Genomic DNA, 13,659 nt, shown 5'->3' on the forward strand with positions numbered 1-13,659 from the left:
CAAAAGTTGTGGCGTAATTGAGTCGCAGAGTGTGCGCACAAATATTCGCAATCTGCGAATGGTGTCATATTTAAAAAGCTCCTATAGACATTCGCATTGTGAAAAAAAAAATCGCAATTCTGTTTGCACCCTCTTATTGAGCTTTATAAATACAACCATACGCAAGGCAAATATATTCACTTTGCGAACCAATCTGCTCTGCGCAAAGTTTATAAATGACCCCCAACGGCTTTCCCTCCCCCCCCCACCATTGTATTGAGGTGTCAGAAATAAATATTGTCATAAAATGTAGAAACCTTTCGGCTGAAATGGATTGACTAAAATAATTGGGACTTGTTATCCATTGGACATGGGATTTTGGATTTTTAGGGGGTTATTTATCAAGGTCTGAATATCCTAATAATTAGTTGTTTTCGGAGGAAAGTCCTAAAAACTTAGAATCCGAAAACCCCGGCATCTAAAAGCTCTTGAGGTCCTGTATAAGTCAATGGTGGAAGGTCCTAGTGTCTGCGCTGATGTCCGTACCGATATCCAATGAGTTTGTGGTTTCTGCGCAAAAAACTCAGATTTATTCGTAGATTTCGGAGTTTTGATGCTTAAACCATAGGATGACATAAGAACATAAATGTGGTATTGTAATAAAAGGTGCAAAGTTGTTTTACAGGTCTAGTCAACATCAGGTTGCTTTTATGGTTCACAGGTTTGGATAAATTCTCTGGGTGGGGTTGCTATGGGTTACTAGACCATTTATTACATTTATTAAAACTGCATGTAGCGGGAAAGGATATCACTGAATGAATACAGAATGTTTACATCTTTTTTTGAAATGAATGTGACTACACATGCAAAAATGCAAATAATAAGGGAAAGTATGAGATAAAGGGGGTTATTTAATTAAAGGCACTAAGTTTGCCCAGGAGCAGTAACCCATAGTAACCAATCAGCAGGTAGCATTTACTGGTCACCTGTTTTAACACAAACATCTTATTGGTTGCTTTGGGTAACTGCTCCTGGGCAAACTTAGGGCCTTTTATTACATATGGGAGTTAGAGGTCAGTGTTTGTAGTCAGTAGATTTTGTAACTACCCCAATTATTCTTAGAATGTCTTCTCTTCTCACAATACTTTCTTTTTGACATTTGTGGTGTTGACACTCATTTATAGTCAGTATGTGTACATCTGCAGGAGACGGGTATAACAACCATCTGTGTGTTATAAAGCAATATTTTAATATTTTAAGCTGGATAACAGGCACTCGTCACATCATCTGCCAGCACACAAACAGAAGTGTATAATAAACCAGCACATGGAAAACACCACAATAATAATGCACAATAAAGCAACAAAACTGTAACACAGACAATAACCTTTTACAAGACCCTGCTAAATGCCACATACACAGGATTAAAAGGCACAAAGTGGTTTTGTTTTGCAAGTTTCCCTTTAAGACAAAATATACTGAAAAATGGGAGATGAAATATCTTTCATTTCTCTTACACTAGTAACCACTAAGAGCAGAGACACACGCTCCGATTCGGGGAAAATTAGTTGCCCAGCGATAAATCTCCACTTCTTCGGGCAACGAATCTCCCCAAACTGCCTGAATCGCCGGTGGGATGGCACTCAGATCGCTTCGTTTTTGGAAGTCGCCAGAAGTTTCCTCGTGAGGCTACTTCGGACGCTTCGGAAAACAAAGCGCACCGATTCCCATCCTGCTGTCGATTTACATTCCAGCCGGCGGGAGGCAGTTTGGGGAGATTAATCGCCCCGAAGAAGAGGAGATTTATCGATGGGCGACTAATCTCCCGAATCTGAGTGTGTGTCTCTGCCCTAAAGGTAACCACTAAAGGTATCTTTGTCATGCTGCAGATAAATGGACAAGGAAAGGGGGTACACACAAATGTATTCAATCACTAAAACCTTTCCCCCCCTGATACTGGTGCTCCTGTTCTTGTCAAGGACATTGTCACCATCAAGTACCAAGTTTAGGAGTCTAAAGACGCTGTAAGGGAGTCTGGGGTGATATAAGCAAGATGGTGGCTTGACACAAAGGGGGTTATTTAATAAACCCCGAGGGTGTTAAAAGTCTGAATAAAAAAGTACTCCAACTCAGACCTGCCGAGTTCATGTAGAAGTCAATGGGGTATATTTATGAAAAAGAGAAGTTAGAGATCGCCACAGTTCTCTAGAGTGAAATTCTGCCACTCTCCATTCATTTCTATGGGATTTTTAAAAGAGTATTTATCAGTTGTTAAAAGTGAAAGTTCATCCTTTGATAAATACGCCTTTTGAAATCCCATAGAAATGAATGGAGAGTGGCGGCATTTCACTCTAGCAGATCTCTAACTTCACTCTTTCATAAATATACCCCAATGGGAGAAGTCCCGACGATATCCTGATCTGTGCTGGGTTTCATCAAATTATCAGAAGGTTTTGTGGTTTTGGGGTGGGAAAGCCGAAAAATTTGTTAGATTCGTTTTTTTTAACAATGTTTTCGAGTTTTTTCCCACACTGGAAATTTTCGGAAAAATGTACTGATTAATAAGGGGAAAAAACCTGTGGAGTCGTTTTTCCGAAAATACTTTCGTATCTTGATAAATAACCCCCATAGTATGTAAGATCTCTGGATCAGTAAAAATAATTTAAAAAAAACAGCAGAAAAAGTTGAATTGAATACACTGGTGGGTACCTAATACTGTACATACCCCTCAGTGTAGAACCCATTTCTTGTTCTTGAAATAGTTTCTTCAGGGACTTTAATCCCTGCATTTTAGAAGCCCATAAAAGAAGAACCAAAGTGCACAAAGTAGACTCTTTAAGCCATTTCAAGGCTGTTCTGGGACTGCTCACTAAATGAGTCTTGTGTTCAATTGCACAATACTATGGCCACAGTTGGTTATCCCTGATATCTACCCATCCATGTGTATAAGAATGCAGACTAGATTTACAGAAGGGTGTGTGGTTCTCTTTGTAGGGTACAGTTATATATGGTCGATGATTTGGCTGGACATTACCATATATTGACACTAATCAGACAACTATGTAACAAATGTGGAGGAGCTCTTATTTACTTAAATACCAGTGGAAATTAGGGGTAGAAAACAAATGCCCAGATACACAACCAGCTGACATACATTTGGGACCATTGAACCTCCAGAGTTAAATGATAACATTAACATAAGCTCTCCCTAAGAACAAAGGACAGAGCTATCAGCACCTTTGCACATTTCCATTTTTAAATAATTCAAAAACATTTAACAGAATGATTATTTTATGGTTTTTAGTTCAGCACCTTTGTTGCGTGCAGTGCATGATGGGAGGCCTTTGCGTGAATGATCCATTAGAAAAGTACATGGTCCTAATACTTCCAATATCATGAAGTTTTCAAGAGCAAAGTGGTCACAGCACGATGGTCTATTTGAATGTTCATATGCTGGTCTCCTTTCAGGTAGTGTTTATCATCAAACCTCTGAGCTGTCAGTGCTATATCCCCGAGAGGGCATCATAGGCTCGCTGCTTCCAGACTCTCTTCCGTCCTCTTTCTTTTTTGATTTCTGCTTGCGTTTCATCAATACAATAATAATAGCAATTAAGCAAATTGCCAGTAGTAGGATAGCAGCAATGATGACTACGATGGTGACAACGTTGACCTCAGTATCTTTATGGTTGAGCTCCCTTGGGATGATCCCCTCAAAAGTCACTTCTTTCTGAGGGATCTGTTTGTTGCTATTGCGTTCCAAGGCGATGTGCTGAATGTTGGTTCCTCTGTTGTTTTCCATACCTATTTCCTGAGCGACGGCTGGGGCTTCATTAACATCTCTTTTCTTACGATTAATGATGGAAGATCCAGAATGTGCAGCAGAAGCAAGAGAATGGTATTGGTACTCAACGCTTCTTTTACCAATTCCTCTGTTGGCATTTTCTTTAGATCTCACTGTATAGATGGTGTGTATGTACCACTCCCGACCCAAAGAGACCTGAATGGACAAGGAAAAGCTTTTAGTTTAAAGGGATTCTGTCATGATTTTTATGATGTATTTTTTTATTTCTAAATTACACTGTTAACACTGCAAATAATTCACTCTACAATATAAAATTTCATTCCTGAACCAGCAAGTATATTTATTTAGTTGTAATATCGGTGTGTAGGTGCCATCTCAGATAATTTTGTCTGTTCATGTGCTTTCAGAAAGAGCCAGCACTTTAGGTTTGAACTGCTTTCTGGCAGGCTGTTGTTTCTCCTACTCAATGTAACTGAATGTGTCACAGTGGGACCTGGATTTTACTATTGAGTGTTGTTCTTAGATCTACCAGGCAGCTGTTATCTTGTGTCAGGGAGCTGCTATCTAGTTACCTTCCCATTGCTCTGTTGTTAGGCTGTTGTGGGATAAAGGGAGGGGGTGATATCACTCCAACTTGCAGTACAGCAGTAAAGAGTTATTTAAGTTTATCAGAGCACAAGTCACATGACTTGGGGCAGCTGGGAAATTGACAATATGTCTAGCCCCATGTCAGATTTCAAAATTGAATATAAAAAATCTGTTTGCTCTTTTGAGAAATGGATTTCAGTGCAGAATTCTGCTGGAGCAGCACTATTAACGGATTCATTTTGAAAAATTATTTTTTCCCATGACAGTATCCCTTTAAGGGTATGATGAACTTAATGAGCTCAGTGACTGCTTGGCTGCTAAAGCTTTGGACATTCAAACTATAGCACAGGTCAGAGTATGGTTGGATTATTCACTCAAAAAGACATTTAAAAGACAGCCATCATTATTTCATTAAAGGGGATGTCTACCTTAAAATTCATTGGAATATAAACATGAGAGAAGATTATCTGCTTTATGGTTGTTAGATGTCCCTTACCTGAAACAGAGGAGTTGAGTCTACTCTAAAGCCATCTGACCCAGGTTGCCGGACCAATGGTAAAGCTTCAGGGTCATCAATAGCAAGTTTTGCATTGAAATCAACGTTGCCAAACTTAGTAGCTTGTGTTTCGGGCTGAGCCTTGTCCTGAGCATCAAGAATAAGAAGAGGAAAGAACATTTTCATTGAGGAAGTCCATATGACAACAAAATATTTACAACTGTTCATAATGGTAATATATCTCATATTCTATGATAGAAAAAGTGAAATATAATACTAACCAAGATCTTAAAGCGATACAATAATGACGTAGAGTCTGCAAGGCAGCCATACTCATTGTTGTCTGGACTATACTTTGGAACATATCCGTCAGCTCCTGTGCATAGGAAAACCTTCTCAATGCTGCAGTGAAATGAATTGCCCAAGTTTTGCACAGGATCCACCATCACCCGGCCATAAATCATATCCCCTGGGGAAGGGACAAACAGAACCAATTACTGATTCAGTACTTGACTTGACTTAGTAGAAAATAAATTAGATATTTTTGCAGACTTGATTAAGCGGTGATTGATCTCCTTGTCTGTACAGAGCTGGGTCACATAGTATTTGTGCCTGAGATAATGCTACTTGGGCCAACACCCCCCTACTCACTGTTAGTAATAGCCTGTACCCAAAGGCACCCTGTCCACTCTAGGCCTTGATGGTGATTCGTCACTACCTCCCAGCCCCTCCCCTGCTTGCACAATAAACTGCCTTGCAATCCAGCAGCAAGAAAAGGAGATTAAAGACATAATTATTCACAGGCACAGAACTAGGGGTAGGACTGAGAAGAATAGCTATGTGGCCATCTCCTAGAGAGTCCTTTTTAAGCTCTATTTGTTTGAGATTTCTTTTTTCTCTATACTAACAACAGTACCTTGTACTTGTTGGTAACAAAGTTGCATGAATCCATATTAATTGCAAACATTCCTGTAGGCCTTTTTAGGATTTAATAAAAATGGTGGTCCGACTTATAGCAAGACCTCTTATGTGGAAAAGCCAGGTCCCAAAAATATCTGATTATAGATCCCATACCTGATTAATTGTATACTGCACCATTTAAACCTTTTTTTAGCATCTTTTCTAGCAAAGACAACACGGCAATATTTTTACCAATAAATCCAAAGTAGATTATTGTACCTTCCAAAAATGCGATATCACTTTCCTGTCCAAATCCCATTGATCCATCGGAGAGCCAGAGAACTTTCTTAGACAGGAGTAACATCTGCGTATTCAAACTAAACTCCGTAGCCACTGGGTCGCTGACCTGGGTAACAGATGACAATGTGACATAGGATGGTAACCAGTTCTATAAATTTATATACACGAACAGGAGGATGGCACTCCGGTATAAAAACAGGTTGTTATTGCTGGGTACTGTAGAAATACATAGGCCTTACGCGTTTCCGGAACACCTTCCCTTAGTCATAGTCATAGAAATCCTATGACTAAGGGAAGGTGTTTCCGAAAAGCGTAAGGCCTATGTATTTCTACAGTACCCAGCAATAACAACCTGTTTTTTGTACCAGAGTGCCGTCCTCCTGTTGTGTATCTATTGTTGGCAGTGGGGACGCTGCGGACTGAGCACCCGGCACTAAAGGGGAGCAGCTAAGCGGTGGTGAGTTCGAAGCGCTCCGAACTGGTTTCGTGGAGATTACTATAAATTTATATAGACCAGCCTATAGAACAGTGATCCCCAACCAGCAGCTCGCGAGCAACATGTTGCTCTCCAACCCCTTGGATGTTGCTCCCAGTGACCTCAAAGCAGGTGATTATTTTTGAATTCCTGGCTTGGAGTCAACTTTTGGCTGCATAAAAACCAGGTGAAGCCAAATAGAGCCTCTTGTAGTTTGCCAGTCCACAAAGGGGCCACCAAATAGCCAATCACAGCCCTTATTTGGCACCCCAGGAACAATTAGAATGCCTGTGAGTGGTACCTTTTTGGTTTGGAAAAAGTAATCCTGCTTTTTAATATATTTATATTCCCTTTAAAGAGCTGGCTAAGAAACAAAAAGGAACATTTAAGAAACCACTGGGCAGACGTGCAAGGGATGCAAGAGTGAGCCCCCTAGTGCAGATTTATAGAGCAATTGTGTCCAGGGATGTGTTGCACTTGGATGCATGGAATGCGGACAATGGCGTAATTAGATATTACTGGGCTCCACAGCAAATTATTTTTCAGGCCCCCAAAATGTTTAGAGGTTGACTTGTTTCTCCAATATTTATTGAAATTGTATATGAATTAGGGCCTCATGGGGCCCCTATACCTCCTGGGCCCCCCTGCAGCCGCAGGGTCTGCTTCCTCTATAGTTACACCCCTGAGTGCGAATCAAAAATGCTGTGCTCTGTGCAAAGAGCAGAGCCAGGAGGGGAACTCCAGCCTGTGTGGCCTTTTTTTGTAATTTGCATGCTGAGTTCTGGTTTGCCAGACCTCTAAAGAGTGTACCCTGGACTTATTTTTCAGCACAATCAGAGCACTTCTGTGGCATAACTCCAGCAATCAGTGTCAGAATAAAAACAGGAAAATAACAAATGTCAGTAAAAAAATGTATTAGCACAAAGTCATGGGGCAGAAGGGGAGTCCTTGAGTTGTGCCATACCTGCTGGAATCTGATATCGATATCAAAGGATATTGGCTCACGAGGGTTACAAACAACAGGCAAACTGTATTCTTGATAAGGAGCAGTAGTACAAGGGATGAGCTTCACTGTGTATGTCCCCGAATAGTCCCGGACCTATGGAATAAACACCACATTAGATAATTGCTTACACTGGAGTCTGAAGGTATAATTAAGTGTGTTCAGTATAAATAAGTGTATGGATTACCAAGATACCTATTCTTTACCCATACGCCTTTTGGGTGAGGACCATTTCAACCAGGTTGTACTTTTGAACTAATTTTCCTAATCTCTTGAGAGTGATGAAGACTAAATGTCCCTTAAAGTGGACCTGTCACCCAAACATAAAAAGCTGTATAATAAAAGTCCTTTTCAAATTAACATGAAACCCAATGTCTATTCTTTTATTAAATCGTTCATAGCTGTTGTAAACTCATTTAAAAATCTCAGCTGTCAATCAAATATTGTCTGCCCCTCCTCTATGCCTTAGGCAATCACTTTCACTTTCCATTCAGCACTTACGAGATGTCACTGCTCTCCAGACATTCCCCCATTCTCTTTGCTGTTTAATTGTGTAGCCAGGGCATGGGGATGGGCATCAGGTCCCCCATTCTGGTGCATAAACAAGATTCAGAGATGATGCAAGGCTTGTCTTAATAACAGTGTCCACAAAATGGCTCCTGCCTGCTTTCTATAGTTATTAATTCCCAGAAGGAAGGAAACAAGATTCAAATAATTTTTACAGTGTAATTTAAGTTCATTTTGCTTGACTAATGTGATAAAATAGGATTTTGAATAATTTTTTGGGTGACGGGTCCCCTTTAACCAGTGTTCCATCTAGGCTGTACAACTGTGCATGTATCAGAGCATATTACAAAACATAGACTGCAGCCAAAAAGAAGTCACAGGGAACATTTGCCCTAACCCGATATCTTGAGGAGGATGGGTAAAGTACCCACAATGATTAATAATCTTAATTCTATGCCAAATTGACAGCTTGTGATATGACCTTTACCTACAATCCATCCATCTTATTATTTGTTGTTACCCCCCATGTTATTGTTTCTTGTTCTTTATAATATAGTATAAGGTTATCAGTTATATCATGGAACCCTATTTGACATTTATGAAAAAAACTGCAATTATTTTGCATCTCTTTCTGAAGAAAGAAAGAAAGAAAGAAAGAAAGAAAGAAAGAAAGAAAGAGAAGATGGATAGAAGATATATAGATGATTTATAAATGATGTGCAAATGGGATTTCACCTAGTATTTTGTAGTCTCCATATAAAGTTGGCATACGGACCTCATATTTTATTTACACTTCATACCAGAGAGCAAGGTAAGTGTTAACTGATCTCGGCTACCTTACCCTGCCTACAGGTGCATGAAGACAGATTTAAATATTTATTCTACTTACTGCAAAATCCGAGACAAAAGTCCACTGCTGCATTGGTTGATTTAATGACGGCTCGCTCCGCACCAGGCTGAGAGTAAAAGTCAGTTCTGGATGATCAGCCGACATGATCATGGAGCTCAATGAAGATGCTAGATGGAACAGGAGGAATATAAATCTACTTGTTATATGACACTGTATGTTTTAGCCAATATCCATATTCCTAATAATGATAACGCAGAAATACTATAATTAACATCTTGTTCTTGTTAAATCAAAGCTGGTCACATGTGTTCCCACGTAACAGACCAATTTGACTATTTTACAACTGGCAGAGCTTAATTCCTTGAACTGGGGTTCTGAGTGACCAGATCTGGCTGGTTAACTACTTTCACTGCTCAAAATGAAAAATCTGCACATCCAATGGGCAAAAGAATGAGTGGGCATATGAGTCAACCAGAATGTAGCTGGTGCATTATAAAATCTAATCTGCATATTCTACCTTTGCAGTGGCGTAACTACCGGGGGAGCAGGGGGTGTGATCTCGCCTGGGACCACTTCCCCTCGGGGGGAGACCACGCCACAACAAATGCGGTAAGGAAACCGCGCGTCTGGAGCGGGGCCCAGTGCACATCCTGCACCCGGGCCAGGAAGAGAGTAGTTTTGTTACTGCACTTTTGGCTTTTTTTGTGACCAAAGAAAACCAACTATGGATGCTCTAATATTTAGCTGTTCCCTCCATACCTTCCAGCTATCCTGCTTTTCAGTCCCATTTCAAAAGAATGAACAGATAAATCAAGGATGAAATGTGCTGCTCTACCTTCCATTTAATATATCTCTCATCTTGCCACTGTTCAGATCCTGAACAACCCCAATGTCGTTTCTTTCTTTTTATAATAGATAAGGCAAGATTAATATAAAGCACCAGCATAGGATGGGCAATGAAAAATAACTTACTATAGATAATAAAACAAAGGCAATTTATTAAAGTTTTTAATAAAATAATTTCTTGGGGCAATTTTTAGAAGAGAATGAAACACATTAGGAAGTAGCTGGGTAATAACCTTCGTTCATAAATAGAAGGGAAGGGTAATAATTCTCTCTGTGTTTTATAATCTTAAAGGAAAACTATACCCCCAAAATGAATACTTAAGCAACGGATAGTTTATATCAAATTGAATGACATATTAAAGAATCTTACCAAACTGGAATATATATTTACATAAATATTGCCCTTTTACATCTCTTGCCTTGAACCACCATTTCGTGACTCTATCTGTGCTGCCTCAGAGATCACCTGACCAGAAATACTACAACACTAACTGTAACAGGAAGAAGTGAGGAAGCAAAAGGCAGAACTCTGTCTGTTAATTGGCTCATGTGACCTTACATGTGGTTTGTATGTGTGCACAGTGAATCTTACGATTTCAGGGGGCGGCCCTTATTTTTTATTTATGATTACCCAATGGCACATACTACTAAAAAAGTATATTATTATGATAATGGTTCATTTACATGAAGCAAGGTTTTACACATGAGCTGTTTTACTCAGTGGGGGTCATTTATAAAGTTCGCGCAGCGCATATTTTTCGCAAATGGTTATATTGCGCATGTTTTTTGCTAAGCGCTAATATATTGCACTGCTCTGCCCGTCTTTCCGTTTTTTGCGAATTCGCAGTGTGAATAAATTTTAGCAAATGGCGCGCAAATGAGACAGGAGTTTGCGCGAGCGCACCCAATGTGCGAGGTTGTTGTGCACGAAAATAGCGTTGACAGTAACTTAAATTCGCAGTTTGCAAAACTGTTTTGCGAATATTTTATCCGCCACCAAAGTTGTGGTGTAATTGAGTCGCAGAGTGTGCACATAAAGATTCGCAATTTGCGATTTGTGACATCTTTATAAAGTCCTTTTAGACATTCGCATTGTGAATAAAAAATTCGCAATTCTGTATGCACCCTCTTATTCAGCTTTATAAATATAACCATGCGCAGGGCAAATATATTCACTTTGCGAACCAATCTGCCCTGCGCGAAGTTTATAAATGACCCCCAGTATCTTTTAATAGAGACCTTCATTGTTTGGGGGGTATAGTTTTCCTTTAAGGGAAGGAACACTTTAGGGGCTGGTCAAATGGCATTTTAATCAAAAAGAAAAAAAAGTATTTGTGACATCTCCATTCTTCATCGGAAAACCAAACACAAGTTACATGCCTTTAGCTTTGATGTCTGCATTGTAAATTGAGCAAGAAAACTAGAATCTGCAGAACTTTGCAGTTTGTTTAAAATTGTGTGAAGGAGGGGTGGGAGTGCTGGGAAGTACAGCTGCACCACTCTGTTGGGAAGAGGCGTGTGGAGAAATGAGAATCTGAAGAAATATAGAGGAAACTTTGCACTTCTATATTAAGAACATTATTGTATTTTTTAATAGTGGTAAATGCAATGCAGTTCAGGCTGCTCAGGATTGTCACTTTGTTGTCATGAAATCAATTTAAAGATATATTTATTATAAAGAAAAGGATTTCTCAATTATTCATCAGAAACTGTAATTGGATGAAACATCCTTACCTGAGTGTGACATAACAAAGAGACCGTAGAAGCGAGCTTCTGTTTTAAAGTTGACAACCAAACGCCCTTGTTCGTTAATGCGCATACTGGTCGGGTAAAGGGAGCCTGAAAAGAACAAAATATAATAATCAGGTCCTGCTGTTCAAATACGATACAGGACATACCCACAAGCCTGGCACCAATAAACACTTGGAAGCTGTGTTCTGAGATCTAAATACAAATTGAAATGAATAATGTACGATTATGTTAAATTCAATATTTGAAAATTATGAGCCTAGGGGTGAATCTGTGCTGCCAATGATCTATCATCAATAATTTCATTATCATGAAAATTTCATTTTCATAATTCTCTCCGGTCTCTGCTTATGGCAATAAAGGCGGCCATAGATGTAACAACTATAATCTTTCCAGCGACCATTGGTTGCAGGAAAGATTGTTAGTTTTCAATACAGATGTGTTAGAGCTGAATCATCAGATATACAGGTAGAAACAATAGAATTCTACCTGTATCTGACAATTCAGCACTTACAGCGGCCGATGTTTGGGGCGTATCAAAATTTTTCAAATATCCAAGTCTTCTCTGATATTGGTCCTCTCATCTCCCGCGATACATACACTGAATATCACTATGAACTTTTGCACAATATTATCGGTGCAGCTATGGCCACCTTTAGAGTAGAGACAGGGCAAAACTACACTGAGGAACTTCTGATTAGAGAAGAGCGAATGTTTTCGCAAGCCATGTATTTCCAGCAAAATTCCTCATTTTGCCATCTGGGGATTTTCTTTTGTGCTACTACAGGGGAAATTTTACCACTTGATTAGCTGAGTACAATAATGAAGGTTGCGCTACATTAACACATAATCCCTGTGTAGGAACAACAAGATTTGGGAAACTATGATTGGCCAGTAATAAACAACATTCAACAGGTAGGAGCACTGTGGTGCCTAATGTTCAGTTTCAATGAAATTTGGGGTAAATCTTATTTTACTCTCCTAGAAAGGAAAAAGAAAATCTCAACCTACAGGAAATATAGGGCAGGAGTTAAAGTGAACCCTTTATTACAATTTGAGATTGCATTTTTTACACCTGTAGGGATGTGTAAAATAGCCACCCCTAGTATTATTGGCAGGCAGTCCCTCAATGTTATGGACACCTAACTGGGTCCTAAAATACAGTTGGGAGGGGTACTGTTTGCTCTTTCTGCTCTAAGCTATGCCCCCTGCTACTTCTCACAGTGACCAGCAGATGGCACTGTGCTGGGATATAAAAGGCTCTGAAGCCATGCTTTCAGTGTCCATTTTGTGCTGGCTCTAGCCTGAGCTAACAGGCTGAGTCTGTGTGGAACCTGATTATTTTAGGATTAGTAAGAATAGGCTACTCACCATTATAGGTCACTCTAGGAGTGACAGATAGACAGGTTATTTAGCTGAGTAGCTCAAGGCTCCGACGAGGAGAGTCAGAGGGATTAAGATCCCAGGTACTAATAGCCCAGAAGTAGGGACTAAGTGTATAGGAACAGGGTAGATAGATTCCCCTCAGGTTCCACTTAGGGAAAAGGCTGAAAGCTGGGTGTACCTTTATTGCTGCTGAGCACGTCCTCTTGCCTGTGGGGACTAATACTGACCATATGGTGCTGTGAGTATTGCCTATTCAATGTGATGCCAAATCCTGTCATGCTCTATTGTATACTCCACTAAGGATTGTGTATGTTCAATAAACCAGTTCATGTTTAAGTTATAAGAACCACTGGCGCCCAATTATTAAACCCTGAATACAGTTACAGTTGCACTACACCCTGCCTCCACACCGTTGCCCGTTGCGGGCTCACTCCCTAAGATTACAGGTCTCATCCGGAGCATATTTATTGGGAGTGGAGCTCAATAGTGGTGTAAATAACACAATTTACTATAGCGCTACACACCATTAGAGAAAACTGCAAAAAACATACACCTACACGTCTGTGTAACCTCTAGTTCAGGCCCTGGTCTTACTACTGTGTTGAAATGACAGCATATGTATTCCCATGCAATAAACACTGGCTTCTATCAGTTTCCTCTTTGATTTACTTTACACCATGTGACCAATATTACTGCCCAATAATTACAATTAGGAGCACTTTACAATTATTACAATTAACAAATAAGCTCCTGTAACAAGCAGGTGTGGCGTAATTTG

At 39.8% G+C, this 13,659-nt stretch overlaps 1 protein-coding gene across 1 annotated transcript in view; it reads right to left on the minus strand.

The window, feature by feature from the left end:
• Positions 1-3,049: 3,049 nt before the first annotated feature.
• Positions 3,050-13,659, minus strand: part of frem2.S (FRAS1 related extracellular matrix protein 2 S homeolog) — a 109,615-nt gene continuing 99,005 nt past the window's right edge. Inside the window, exons 18-24 of the mRNA XM_018250217.2 lie at positions 11,481-11,585; positions 8,940-9,067; positions 7,505-7,639; positions 6,045-6,171; positions 5,147-5,334; positions 4,866-5,012; positions 3,050-3,976 (exon numbers count right to left, since the gene is read on the minus strand). Coding sequence (XP_018105706.1) covers positions 3,461-3,976; positions 4,866-5,012; positions 5,147-5,334; positions 6,045-6,171; positions 7,505-7,639; positions 8,940-9,067; positions 11,481-11,585 — 1,346 coding nt within the window. The 3' untranslated portion in view covers positions 3,050-3,460. The remainder of the gene's footprint in view (positions 3,977-4,865; positions 5,013-5,146; positions 5,335-6,044; positions 6,172-7,504; positions 7,640-8,939; positions 9,068-11,480; positions 11,586-13,659) is intronic.

Source organism: Xenopus laevis, chromosome 2S, assembly GCF_017654675.1.
Source record: "Xenopus laevis strain J_2021 chromosome 2S, Xenopus_laevis_v10.1, whole genome shotgun sequence".
NCBI classification, from domain to species: domain Eukaryota; kingdom Metazoa; phylum Chordata; class Amphibia; order Anura; family Pipidae; genus Xenopus; species Xenopus laevis.